The sequence below is a fragment of the Mus caroli genome, unplaced genomic scaffold (genome assembly GCF_978045245.1).
Source record: "Mus caroli unplaced genomic scaffold, Mus_caroli_1 scaffold_8, whole genome shotgun sequence".
NCBI classification, from domain to species: Eukaryota; Metazoa; Chordata; class Mammalia; order Rodentia; family Muridae; genus Mus; species Mus caroli.
This window is the reverse complement of record NW_028227263.1, coordinates 6,390,553-6,404,186: the sequence shown is the minus strand read 5'-3', so window position 1 is coordinate 6,404,186 and position 13,634 is coordinate 6,390,553. Positions and strand designations below refer to the sequence as shown.

At 50.4% G+C, this 13,634-nt stretch overlaps 1 protein-coding gene across 5 annotated transcripts in view; it reads left to right on the top strand.

Moving 5' to 3' along the window:
* The window catches only part of Lrrc27 (leucine rich repeat containing 27), a 31,379-nt gene extending 19,727 nt beyond the window's left edge, over nucleotides 1–11,652 (top strand). For 4 of the 5 annotated variants that reach the window (XM_085841192.1, XM_021167927.2, XM_021167926.3 and 1 more), the window contains exons 9-11: nucleotides 5,438–5,556; nucleotides 6,838–6,961; nucleotides 11,309–11,652. In XM_085841192.1, the coding sequence (XP_085697318.1) occupies nucleotides 5,438–5,556; nucleotides 6,838–6,961; nucleotides 11,309–11,455 (390 nt within the window). In that variant the 3' untranslated portion in view covers nucleotides 11,456–11,652. Of the gene's footprint in view, nucleotides 1–5,437; nucleotides 5,557–6,837; nucleotides 6,962–8,571; nucleotides 8,631–11,308 lie in introns of those variants that run through there. The other variant, XM_021167930.2, reaches the window with a different exon arrangement.
* Nucleotides 11,653–13,634: the final 1,982 nt, after the last annotated feature.

Genomic DNA, 13,634 nt, shown 5'->3' with positions numbered 1-13,634 from the left:
TGCCAAGCTCCTTACCATGGTGGCCATGGTCTAACCCACTGAAACCATAAGGAAGCAAGTTTAGTATTGGGTAGTAAACACTTCCTTTTATAAGTTGCCTTGGTCGTGGTATCTCTCCACGGCAAAAGAAAACTAAGACACCAGCCTTGATCCCTTTCGAGATAGCATGTTTATCCCTTGCAGTCATGCTGGAATGGCTGGGAGTCATGCTCTCCTGTGTGGCTGACTGGGGCCTCCAGACTCCAGTTCTTAACTGATCTCCCCCAGGACCCGTCAGCAGCAAACCTGTAGTGGGGCCTTGCTGGCCATCTGCCATGCCCCTTTGTCACTGACTTCTAGTGCATGTTGCCTGAAGCAGAGACCTTTGTCACTGATGCCTGGTGTGGCTTGTCTACAGTAGGGCTGGGCAGCGGATGGCTGAGTAGGACAGGCTGCTCATCCAACTCAAACAATGGTTTGTTATCTTAAGAAATGAGGAAAAGAAACAAACAAACCTTGGAAGTATTTGCTACTGTAGAACGTCACAGGAGAGTGACAGAAAGCACGGGGTAGGGATTTCAAACTCTGATGTAGGTAGGGTCCCTTGGTGGTGTGGGTCCCCTGCTCATGGCCAGTAGAGACAAAGGTCTGCCATCTCTTGGGATGGAAGGTCAAGAGATTTGGACTTCTCCAACTCAAACAGAACCTGTCACCTTGTGTCATGTATACTTCTTACCCAGGAAGCCTTTCTCAAGGGTTGTTCCTTAAAGCCATCCTGGATCCTGCAACAGGATCTTTATAAATGATGTCATGAGGACCACAGAGGCTTTCAGGGAAAGCATGCTGTAAGCTAGCCTTGGTCCCTCTGCTCATCCTGAAGGCTGCTCTGTTCTGGTCCACCATGGTACTGCCTTCTGCACTGTGTGTGATGTCAGAGAGGAGTGTGTGTTCCTTATTCCTTTAAACACTGCCTTGTACTATGCCAAGTGTTCACTTTAGTGTCCATCATTCTTTCTATATTCCCCAGATTTTCCATGGGTGATAAAAAAAAAGAAAAATATTTTCATCAGCCAGGCAGTGGTGGTACACTGATTTAATCCCAGCACTGGGGAGGCCAGCTTGATCTACAGAGTGAGTTTCTGGACATCTAGGGATTTATTTCTTTCTTAAAAAGAAAGAAAGAAAGAAAGACAGAGAGGGGCTGGAAAGATGACTTAGGTGTTACAACAAACTCTTGCTGCTCTTGCAACCTGGCTTTCGTGCCAAGCACTCATAAGGTAGCTTACAACCATGTCTACTTCCAAGGGATCCACTGACATCTTCCTGCCCCCTTGGAATCCAGGCACACACATGGTACGCATACATACATGCAGGCAAAGAACTCAGTACACATAAAACAAACCCCCAAATCTCTTTTTTTTTAAAAAAAGATTCTTTAAAGAAACTAAAGATTAAGGGAGAAATAGGGAGAGGATGTGACAGGCAGTTCCCAAGAGAAACCTCAAATGGCTGGAGGTGTGAGCCCATGGTGTGTGGGCTACTCCACCGGTCCAGCTGAGAGCCCTGCACTGTGAGCAGTCTGTGAGCACAGCCCCCAGCAGCCTCCGGGAAGATCATCCCAATAACAGGACAAGCAGATGGAGGATGTCTCTCAGGTGATGAGGGCTTTCCTAACACCCTCAAAGCCCTGGGGAGAGCCCCAGCACCACAGAAACTAGGGATTGTCTTGTGATGTAACCCCAACACTTGGAAGGCAGAGACAGGAGAATCAGCTAAGGATGGAGTTTGAGGCCACATGAGGCCTTTTCTCAAACAAACAAACAAACAAGGTAGTACCTTTGGCGACTCCGTCAGGTTCATTCTTCGGAGAAGAAAGCAGTCTAATAGGCACAGTGAGCAAAGACGCTTGGTGGCGCATTTTGTCATCTGCAGAAACAAACACACAGTGGGGACTCAACAGTAGAAGGTGTGTCCCTGTGCCAGCCTAGGGGGAGTTCTCAGCCGGTACGGGCTCCTGCAGTTGGGCAGGAGGCCACTAGAGGGTGCTAGGGTGCTGAGCACGTCTGGAGGCTGCTGGGCGGAGCTGATGCTCCAGCCTTGAGCACTGAGTGCCAAGCCTGAGTACGCACCATGTGTGAGGAAATGCCTTTGCAGCTTGGCTCCAGACTGAGCCCACTTGCCTTTCCCATGCTTTGTGTGACCCGTGAGTGTGTAGGTCGTAGCCTTTGCAGGCACAGCCTGGTAAAAGACTTCTGAGACTGGACGCTGGTAAGACTCCAGGTCTCCCACCCTATTCAGAAAAAGCTTATATTTCTCTTCTCTATGTTGTTCTGAAGCCTGGCCTGTAACCTTTGAGCCTGCTCCCACCCCACCCCCGCCCCACCCCCGCCCCAACCCCCTGCCCCCGGGGCCTCCATAGTGTTTGTGTATTTGAAGCTCTCTTGTAAAGCTGGCGAGAACCTTCCCCAGTCACCGACTCCAGGGCCTAAAATGTTGCCCAATTTTCAAACACTTACATTTTTGTTGTTGTTCATGAGAATAAGGTGTTTGGGTGAACTTTTCTTGCCTATATTTTTCTGTAATAGTAAATGTGTGTAGATGAGCCCCACCCCCCAACACATGCCTTTAATTTTTAAAGCAAGTAATGTCTGACTTTAATGGAGGAAAAATCACCTGGACTTGCCATCACGCATTTCTTTCTGGCGGAATTTCTTTGCAAGACTTTTGATCTCCTGTGGTGAAGCAGCTGTCACAGTCTGCAAGCATGCGGAATTCTGTTGTGCCCCAGCCCTGTGCATTTCCGGGGTGGGGGTGGCTGTAAAAGAAGGGTGTGGTGGCTCCTGTCTCCTCTCTGTATCTTCCTGGGTCCCAGGCCTTTCAGAGTGTCAGGCATGCTGGGTTTGAAGAGTGCTGGCAGATAAGATTCCAGCCCTGGAAATCTGCTCGGGAAGGGAAGATGCAGGGATCTGATAGGAGGCAGGGTCTGGCTGAGTTCAAAGTCCATCCTTGAAGGGAGATAGTGCATAGCAGGGGCCCTGGCAGGAAGCTCACTCCCTCTCCCTCTGCCACTTAGTCTCTCTCACTCTACCAAGTCAGCAGTGGAATCTCACACCCTGCCTCCCCATGCACTTACCCTGCACATTGCAGACAGACACACACATACTTAAGGTCTGGAATCCGAGGCTGAGTTAGTTCCCCACCTCTTCCCCTGGAGGCAGCAAGGCCAGCAGCACTGGTCACGTGGCCCTCGTCACCCTTACTAGCATGTCCTATCCAGGCACATCTGCCTGCCTAGAGCTGCAGAAACAGCTTCGGGTGCCATCTAATGGCTCTGCAGGAAGCTGACCATTACAGCAGAAGACCTGGGAGGAAGATAGAAATGTCTCTAGTCTTTAACCACTAAGATGTTAGAAGTTATTTCTCTGCCGATGAAATGAGCCAATTCAAGCCAGACTGGATGATATTAACTGCAGGTTTCTTAGGAAGCTTAGGAAGCTGCTCTCGAGTGAGTTCACTGGCCCCAAGGACCAAGGCCAGGGAAATCACCGTGGGGAAAGAGGGGAAAGGAGAGAGAAAGAGAGAAAGGACGCTTGCTCAGAGAGAGAGAGAGAGGGGAGGGGAGGGGAGGGGAGGGGAGGGGAGGGGAGGGGAGGGGAGGGGAGGGGAAAGAGAAGAGAAGAGAAGAGGAGGAGAGGGAGAGGAGAGGAAGAGAAGAGAAGAGAAGAGAAGAGAAGAGAAGAGAAGAGAAGAGAAGAGGAGGAGAGGGAGAGGAGAGAGAGCCCAGAGTTGGGGGCAGGGGAGAGGAGAGGAGGGGAGGGGAGGGGAGGGGAGGGGAAGAGAAGGGGAAGAGAAGGGGAAGAGAAGGGGAAGAGAAGGGGAAGAGAAGGGAAGAGAAGAGAAGAGAAGAGAAGAGAAGAGAAGAGAAGAGAAGAGAAGAGAAGAGAAGAGGAGGAGAGGGAGAGGAGAGGAGAGAGAGCCCAGAGTTGGGGGCAGGGGAGAGGAGAGGAGAGGAGAGGAGAGGGAGAGGGGAGAGGGGAGAGGGGAGAGGGGGGAGAGGGGGGAGAGGGGGAGAGAGAGAGGGGAGAGGGAGAGGAGAGAGGGAGAGGGAGAGGGGAGAGGGGAGAGGGAGAGGAGAGAGGGAGAGGAGAGAGGGAGGAGAGGAGAGGAGAGAGGAGAGGAGAGGGAGAGGAGAGAGAGCCCAGAGTTGGGGGCAGGGTATGCCAGGTAGGGACTGAGGGATGCAGGGAAAACCTGGAGGTCATGTCTTCTTTGATGTGTAAAATATGCACCTTAGTCTCTTGTCCCAGGGTCCAAAACCAAACAAGAAGTTCCCTTGCCTCCAATATTGAGTGAACAGAACAGCTCAGGTCCTGAAGGAGCCAGGATTAGGGCTGAGCCTTGCTTGACTCTTGAGACTGAGCAGAGCATAGAAGGTAAGGGCACTGGGTAGGTATGAGTGAGAAGCTGGAAACAGCAGGAGATCTCTTGGGTCATAGTCAGAGGAGAATTTGGAGACTAGCCTGGATTTGATCTGTCTGTGACTTGGGAGTAGAGAGGCCCTGGAGAAAGACCACAGCAGTCAGGAGACAAGGTGACCCAGGCTGTAGGGCAGAAGGCAGGGTTGCTGTCAGTCCAGTGTCTCCATGGACTACAGTGGGTAAGGAAGGCCAAATAGGGTATGGGTGGCCATAAAGCTTGAGTGTCATCAGGCTGTCTAGAAATAAGAGGTGTGCCTAGAGGGGCTGTAAGGAGTGGGCTGTTTTCATGACTCCAAGTAACCCTTAACATTACAGAGAGCACAGAAGTCGCTGCTGTGGGCTGGGCCTGTCTCCCCATGCCCTGTTCCCACAGTTCAGTGAAATCAGAGACGAGGGCCACTGTGGCAACATGGCAAAAGGGCTGTGGAATGTCCTGGAAACCCACTGAGAACGCTGTTGAAAGATCTAGCACTACTTGGCCTTGAGGGCCGGGATATGTGTGTGTGTGTGTGTGTGTGTGTGTGTGTGTGTGTGTGTGTGATATGTAGATCCATGGCCAGCAACACTATCCTGCATGCAGACTGGCCAAGTTTAAGGCCTGTACTTGGTATACTCAGTTTGTATCAGCACTTATGTATTAGCTTGAAGCTTTGTGATTTTAAAACGAATTCACACCTGTATGAATGACTTGGGTTAGCTGTGTGTCTTCTGTCATGCGACAGACTCTCAGGGTACCCTGGGTCAGCTCTAGCAACCTTGAGCATACCAGCGTTCCTTGATCAACACTGCTTGTACTCCAACCTGTGCTGTTGGGGCCTCTGAGTGATATGGGGATGTTGGTAAAGAATGTCCCCTCCTCTGTGTAGACCCTGGGTGGCCTAGCAGGGTGGAGGGAAAGCTCACGAGCCTGGCAAGTGGGCCTGAGGGAAGAGCAGCCTCCTCGTCCATTGTTGGGAATACCCTGCTGTGGTTTCTTTTAGATGGCATCGAAGATTCCCTTTGCCACAGATGTGACAGACTATGAGAAAATGCCAGTGAGTCCATTTGGGAAAGTGAAGCCCAACAGAGAGGGGACAGCACAAAGGACTATAGAAATAAGGTTGGTGACAGTTGTGTATTCTGGGCTCCCCAGCTCAGTGCCTCTGAGTGTCCAGCCTTAAGTGAGCAGTCAGCACAGTGAGCAATCTGGAAAGACATGGTCCCTGCCCTTGGAGTTCTATCACCCTACCAGATGATCAGGAAGTCTTAGAAGACCCCCCTGCAGGGGTACTCCTGTAGCCCCACCCCCAGTCCTGCCCCAGCTATTCCAGTGCCTGAGCGCTTGTCTCACCCCCATCCCTGACCTTTCATCCCTCAGGACTACCCCTAACCGTCCCATAGTGGTATGTTGGGTATAGCTTCTGCCAAAAGAAAGACAGGAAAACCCATGAGAAGGCCAGTTCATGGTACCTTAGGATTTGACGTCCTAGTATTAGAGCCTCTGTCCAGGTGGACACTAGGCTACTAACAGGGATAGTGGCATGTCAATTGGCCAGTTGGCAGACCCATCTGTAGCTCAGGACAGCTTTGGGGAAGCTAGATACCAACCAATAAAAGACCAACTGGGGATGGGAGAGATCTGAGCCAAGCCACTGGGACCCTGTAGAAGCATTGCAGCATCCAGCGCAGGTGGCAGAGAGCTAAGTGTGCAGGATGGGATGGGAAGGGGTTCCCTGCATTTAGCCAGAGAAGTTCCTGGCCTCTTTCTGCCATTCTAAATCATGGCATTTACAGTCAAGAAATAGCAACCTTAGAGCCACAGTTAAAAGAGGTAGAGATGTGTTTAAAACTCTCAGGTCAATGAAACATTCTGCTCTGTCTAACGGTTCAGTAAATCTGGTAAATCTGTTTTACCCAAGAAATGCTGTTCTCCACATGCATAGAACCAGCTCCTTGCTACCCACGGCCACACGCGGACTTGAGGGATTTATGTTTATGTGTATGGGTGTTCTGCCTGCACGTGTGTCTGTGTACCATGTGTGAATAGTGCCTGAGGAGACCAGAAGAGGGTGTCATATGTTTTGTAACTGAGTTACTGGTAGTTGTTAGTCACCACGAGGGTGCTGGGAACTGAACCTAGTTCCTATGTAAGAGCCACAGTGCTCTTAACCTCTGAGCTTGCTCTCCAGCCCCAACTGGAGGGTGTTTAAGTATAGTGGCTGTGTGGATAAAGACGTTGCCTCAAGCCCAGCATCTCTAGGGGAAGGCAAGGAGCCATGCCATAGCCACCTGGTGCCTCGGGAGGGCTAGTGGACTTCGGGGGGAAAAGCGTTTTCTCTCTGGCTGCAATGGGCACGTCTAGCCTAAGGCCAGCATCCAAACAGTAGGCTCTGTGTTCCAGTGCCTCGCCATTAGCAGAGCTGGAGGGCAAGATAAAGCGGCACACACAGCAGATCCGCACTCGGAGTTTCCTGGGTACAAACCCAATGCAAGACATTAAGACAGCCAACCAGGACCTGGAAACCGTGAGTACCTGCTGCCTGTTTGGGAATGTGTCATTAATGGAAGGGAATCCTCTATACCACTGCAGAGTAGATATCCTCTAACCATGTGGTTCATCTGTACGGTGTCTGTAGTGAGTGCAGGGGGCAGCTCCAGAAAAATAGCCTGGCCACATTATGAGCCCTCAGCTGCACCAGACATAATGGGATGACCATGATAACTTAGGGCCTTTGAGGACAGGGACGGGCATCAGGTCTAGAACTGGTCTGCTCCGTGAGTCTATGGAGTCATTGTTTAAGGCCTCACACCCAGATGGTGGGCTGAAGCCCTGTGCTGGCTGAAAGGGAGCTGTTTGGAAAGGGCTCATTGCTGTTGCCTAGAAAGAGAACTCTGTGCCAAATCCACAGGGATCCATATGACCATGTCCCTGAGCTCCTACACAGAGCAGATAGTGCCCCTAAACTCTTCCCCCAGACTCCTGAAGTTAAACCTCATCCCTCTATAGTGATTGACATCATCAGCATCCACCCTGTGCCTCAGTGTCCCTGCTTAATGAGAGAAGCAGAGAGCAGAAGCCCTTCCCGTGCTGACAGGAAGCTGCTGGAAGCAAGCAGAGGTTTTGTGATAGTGGTATCTGGGTGCCCATGACTCCACCATTGCCTAGTTCCGGGTCAGTGTGGCATTGGCTCAAGACTAGGCTTTTCTGACAGCCTGTCTGCGGCTCCATGTCTATTCTATCCAGATAGACAAAAGTAGACCCTGGCCTCAAGCCCATCATGAGATGGAACCTTCCAAGTCCGTGCTTCACATTTGCAGCCAGATTAATCACAACTCTCCACAGCAGAAAACAAACAAACAAACAAACAAACAAACAAACAAACAAACGGAGCTACTCTTCTGGACAGGCACAGTGGAGGCAAGACAGCTTTGAGGTGAAAACCGTGGATGCCCAGTCACACTTGCAGGGAGTCTGCAGCATTGGGCTCTGGCTTCCCCCAAGAAGCCACACCCCTGGTTTTCAGTCACTGATATCTGACCTTTGGCATAATAACTGAGCCTGAATCCTAGCACATACTGAAGCCAGCAAAGTTTTATAAGAAGAAAGTCCCTGGAGATATAGTATTAAGAGCCTACAGAGAGAGAGAGAGAGAGAGAGAGAGAGAGAGAGCGAGAGAGAGAGCCAGTTAGTTGTAAGATTTATCCCATAGAACCCCGGAACACAAGAATGCAAACCTAGGCCGAATCCTAGCACGAATTTGGTTCCAAATCCCATTCCTAGCAGAGAGGCTATTGGCAAGGTGTATGAGGGAGGATGCCCTAGGGGTCTGCCCCCAAGTGATAGTGTAGCCCCTGGCCAATCCACCATGCCTCAGTGAGCCATACATCCACAACTATTTGGGAAGCACAAATTGGTCTTAATGAGATTTGGGGGGGGGGCACACAGTTAGGTGGGTCGGGGGTGTGGATCTGGGGAGAATCAGAAGAGGGAGAAAATATGATGAAACATGATGGACAAAATTTTCAAAGAACTAATACAAAAGTTAAAAAACATATGCAAACCTGGGGACAGTAGGTAAGAGCTGAAAGAATGTCCCTAGGCAGTCACCACTGTCTCCACTGTCCCACCCAGCAGAACCTGACCTTCCTGGGGAGTCAGGTGTGGTGACAATGACCATGCAATGCCTGCCTGAGCTCTGGAAAGGACCTGTCACCCAGGTGAGCAGGTCCTGGGGTCCTAGGGACCTGGAAAGGGAGCCATGACTCCATGGCTATCCAGCTGTCTCTGTCACAAAGCCTCTGCTTTCCCCCCAGCCGGATAGGCTGCCCCTGTCAAGGCAGGAAGAGCCTTCCTTACTCTCCTGACAAACAGACTACACAGGTGTTCCCTGGGACCAACCCGATACAGAGTGGCCAGTGGGTGCCCAGCGACACCCATGAGGTCTGGATATGATGGGATCTCCTGATGAATGGGGAACCAGCCTGCACTCAGCCCGCAGGAGAGGCCTCAGCAAGCGTGCAGGAAAGCCAGAAGGAAAAAACAGATACCAACTTTAAGAAACGCACAGTAGGGCTAGAGCACTGCTCCTCCTCTGGAGGACCCAAATTCAGCTCCCAGCATCCACATGACAGCTTACAACCATGTTTAACTCCAATTCCAGAGGACCCAGTGCCATCTTTGACCTCCCTTGGCACTAGGCACTCATGTGATACATATACATATATGCAGGCAAAAACTCATACACATAAGACAAATACATCTACAAAATGTGAAGAGGAAGATGATGATGACGCCGATGACAATGATGATAGCATTAATTCCTGGGCTCTGGTAGAAACACAGCAAGTGCCTGGAGATGAGATTAAATAAACGCCCCAGGAAGCACAATGTAAAGAAAAGGGGATGTGCACAAGAGTTGAAACCAGATTTTAAGGCAACAACAACTAGAAGATTGGTTCAGGAGGTTCAGTATGTGCTAGCATATTCCAGGAGATGCCAGAGCAAGTGAAGGGAACATTTAAAAATAAAAAATTAGCTTCCCTAGCATGTGTGAAGCCCTGCGGCTGCTCTGCAGCACACGAGACATGCTGCCACATGCTTACAATGCCAGGGCTTAGGAGCAGAGGGAGGAGGATAAGGAGACCAAGGTCATGCTTGCCACATAGTGGGCGCAAGCTACAGCGGGCCGACATGACACCCTGTCTCAAAAGAGAACAAAGCACAGTTAGAGAAAGGGTAGTCCACCTGATAGGAGCTTGAAGTCCTGACCAAGGACTGAACAATCCCATTGCCAGAGTGATCGTGGAGGATGACCCCAGAGCAGCAGAAATGATGCCATTGAGGACACGCAGGCCCACAAAAGTGTCACATTCTGCCCAGCCTCTCCAGAGGACACAAAATAAGTTCTGCCCGCAGAGGTTGAGAGGGATAAGCAGAGCAGGAAAAGAAAAGGAGAAGGGGAGAGGGAGGGGGAGGGGGAGGGAGGGGGAGGAGGGGAGAGGAGGGGAGGGGAGGGGAGGGGAGGGGAGGGGAGGGAGAGAGGAGGAGAGGGGAGGGGGAGACGGGGGAGGGGGAGAGAGGGGGAGGGGGAGAGGGGGAGGGAGAGAGAGAGGGAGGAGAGGGAGAGAGAGAGGGAGAGAGAGAGAGGGAGAGGGAGGAGGGGGAGAGAGGGAGGGAGAGGGAAGGAGAGGGGAGAGGGAAGGAGAGGGGAAAGGGGAGGGAGAGGAGAGGAGGGGAGGAGAGGAGGGGAGGGGAGGGGAGAGGGGAGGAGAGGAGAGGAAGAAAAGGGGGGGAAAGGAAAAAGGAAAGGAAAAAGAAGAAAAGGAAAGGAAAAAGGAAAAAGAAGAAAAGGAAAGGAAAGGAAAAAGGAAAGGAAAGGAAAAAGGAAAGGAAAAAGGAAAGGAAAGGAAAAAGGAAAGGAAAGGAAGTCAGAAGACCTTATTTGCCAGGGGACCAGAGGATCAGAGCACCTGGTTGAGAGGCAGGTTTGTCCAGGAGCAGAGGCTTAGGAGCGGTGTCCAGTTTGGAAACCCTGAGTGACAGGTACAAACTGAGGCTCCTGGAGGTGGATACTAAGCAACCAACAGCAATGTAACTGGAGTGGTGTAGACCCGAGAGCTGAAAGCAGCCACACCCACAGCTGGGCTGAGGCTTCTGGGTGAGGGCATCTCTGGAACTGGACCAAGATGGCGGGGCTGGGCTTGAGGAGACCAGCAGAAGGGGTGAGGGGTGACCTAAGGCTTCCACTTAAGGATCAGGCAGCTGGCCACAGCAGACAGACACTGGGCAGGCAGGGGTGAGAAGAGCCCACCTGTGACCACCAGGCCTCTTCTGTGGGTTTACCTTTTCCTACTTGGCAGGTGGGCTGGGAAACAGGCAACACAAAGCACACATGTGACTCCAGGCTGGGCAGTTTCCTTCCTTGGCCCTCTCTGGCCGGCTGGCTCAGTTCCTGGGCAGTTAGAAACTTTGGCTGGGAATATGTTTAGGGTGATGTCCCACCACAAGCCACAGCAGTGTGGTACCAGGGGGGCACCAGTGAGGGTACCAGCCTCAGTGGGTTTCTCTTTTCCCCCCATTCATACTGCTGCCTGAACAGGAGTCTTGTGGGGAATGCTCGGGGTGGGCAGGGGCAGCGCGGCAAGTGGCTCACAAGATCGCTAACTCTGTGGCAAGGATGGTACAAGAACTACCAGATGTCCAGGTTGTGTGGCCCCTTCACACTACTGAGGAGACTACACTAAGATGCAGCCTGTGGGTGCTCGGGGAAAAGGTATCCTGCGTGCACCCTGCACACACCCCATATGCACCGAAGTAGGGATCCATTTGTCATGTCTGTTCTAACTTACACCTCTTTCTCTTCTCCCCAAAGACTAAGAAACTTCAGGAGGAGTTAAGGAAACTGAAACTGGAGATGACCTTGAACAAAGACCATCCATTTCCATCTTTCACTGGAAACCTTTCACTTCACCCACCAGCATCACAGCCTCAAAATATATTTTTTAACACAAAATACTAGGACAGTAGTGCTGTCAGCAGGAATGACAAGTGCCTCCCACAGTGAGGAGCTGCTGTCCCCCATGTGGGGTGGGGACTGGCCTGGATGACAACTCGTGGGTCTTCAGCTGCCACACAGGCTATGGCTTTTAATAGACCTGATTCCTTCCTGAGGCTATAGAAGGTTTAGCTGCATTAAAAGGAAGAATGCTGTAAGCAAGCCAAACTGTTCTCTTCTGTTGCTGTTTCTACCAATCCGGTCGACAGAGGCCTCCAGCCAAGCCACAAGCGTGTCCTAATTTCCATTGATCCATGGGGAGGGGAGGCTGCTGGCCTGACTTCTGTAGCTCCATTTTTGTTCAGATGGGGCTTAGTGGGGCATGCTACCCTGATCAAACCAGTGTCCTTTGGCTTGACCCTTTGTTTATACAGGGACAGTGACACCTAGCCCCATTCATGTCTCTGCCCTGTAGGATCCCTGGGAAACTGCCCACCCCCCAACTTTTAAATCTACTCTTGATACTACCCCACCTTCCTAGTCCTTCTGCCACTCATTTGGGGGCTCTGAATGTGACTCTAAACTCAAGGCTTTTTCTTCAGCATGTTGGGAATAGGCAGAGCACTATTCAGGCTTTCTGTTTCCTCTTGTGTAAGTTCTGGTTAAGACTTGAACTGATCCTGACAGAGCCCCTGGCTTCTAGATCCTTGGAGTCTCTATGGAACTTGAACTTCCCTCTTCTTGTAGATTCTGGGGATGGTCTAAGATGAACACTCCTCTCCTAGATTTGAGGTATCTGAGCTGGGGTAGCCTCTCACCCTGGGAAGTTAAGGGTATCTAGGTAGGGTGGTCCCTACTTTCTAGTTGGTGTTGAATGTTTGAATGGATATAACCCCTCTCCTGGTAGATTTGGGTCAGAATCCTGGCTTCTACTCTGCTGATGTGTTTGTCTGAGCACATAACCAGGGAACATGGAGTCCTCTTTTGAATTTATTAGTCTTATAAACAAAAGAATTTGAGAACATATTTATTTGAAGGGTTAGAGCGATGGCGCAGTGGATAAGAGCAGTGACTGCTCTTCTAGAGCCAGCCAGCCACATAGCATCTCACAATCGTCTGTAATTCTAGTTCCAGGGGATCCAACACCCCCTTTCTGGTGTCTGTGGGCATAAGGTACTTACATGATACACACATGTAGGCAACACACAATAAAATAAAAGTAATTTTAAAAAAACGGACTTGGAAGGAAGCTCAAGGACCATTTTATTAGAGTTTGAGAGAAAATCAAGGCAGGAAAGCTGAAAATCACAGCAGCTTCTGGGACATAGGAAAGGGGTAGGAAGAAAGCTGTTCCTTTAAAGTGTGTGTGTGTGTGTGTGTGTGTGTGATTTGAGGAATTCTTCTGTTATGTAGAATGGAGTTCAAGGTGTCAGGCTTGGCAACACGTATCTTTACTGGCAAAACCATCTTCCTGGTCCATGAGATATTGTTTTAAAATTAGTGATAGTCAGCTGTGAGCAGCTACATGGGGGTGGGATGGACCTTCAGAGAAGCATGAGAATGCCCTGGAGTTAGGACAAGCAAGCTTAGCAGCTTGGCTGACTTCAAAAAAAGACATAGGAAGAGGGAGAAAGGGGCCAGGGAGATGGGTCAGCTATAAAGCATGCTTGCTGATAAACCTGATGGTGACTTTAGCCCCCAGAGCCCACGTGGTAGGAAAGAGCCACCTAATACTAGTTGCCTTGTGGCCATCACAGTGCCATGGCTGGTACACACAGGCACACACAAAAGGGGTTTACATTTTTTTAATTAAAAGAGGACCTTGGACTCGAGTGGTGGTGTACTCAGGTGAAGGCAGGTGGATCTCTGTGAATTCTAAGCCAACCCTGACCTAAAGAATCAGTTAAACCAGAAAGGAAGAGGCGGCGAAAAACAAAAAAACAACAAATGATGCTTTTTGAGTTAGAACTCAAAAAAAAAAAAAAAAAAAAAAAAAACAGGCAGCAGAGATCTATAAGCAGCTGCAATGAGGGAGGCTCTCCAGGTCGGAATAGTGTGAATTCTCATCGCAGAGACAGTTATTCCTCCCATCTTCCGGCTAATTTTTTTTTTTTAATCATAAAATAGCTATGCTTTTTCCGAGCTCTGTTGCCTCTACCTTCCTCTTCATATGACACTTTCAATCCCAAGTAGTTCCCAAAAA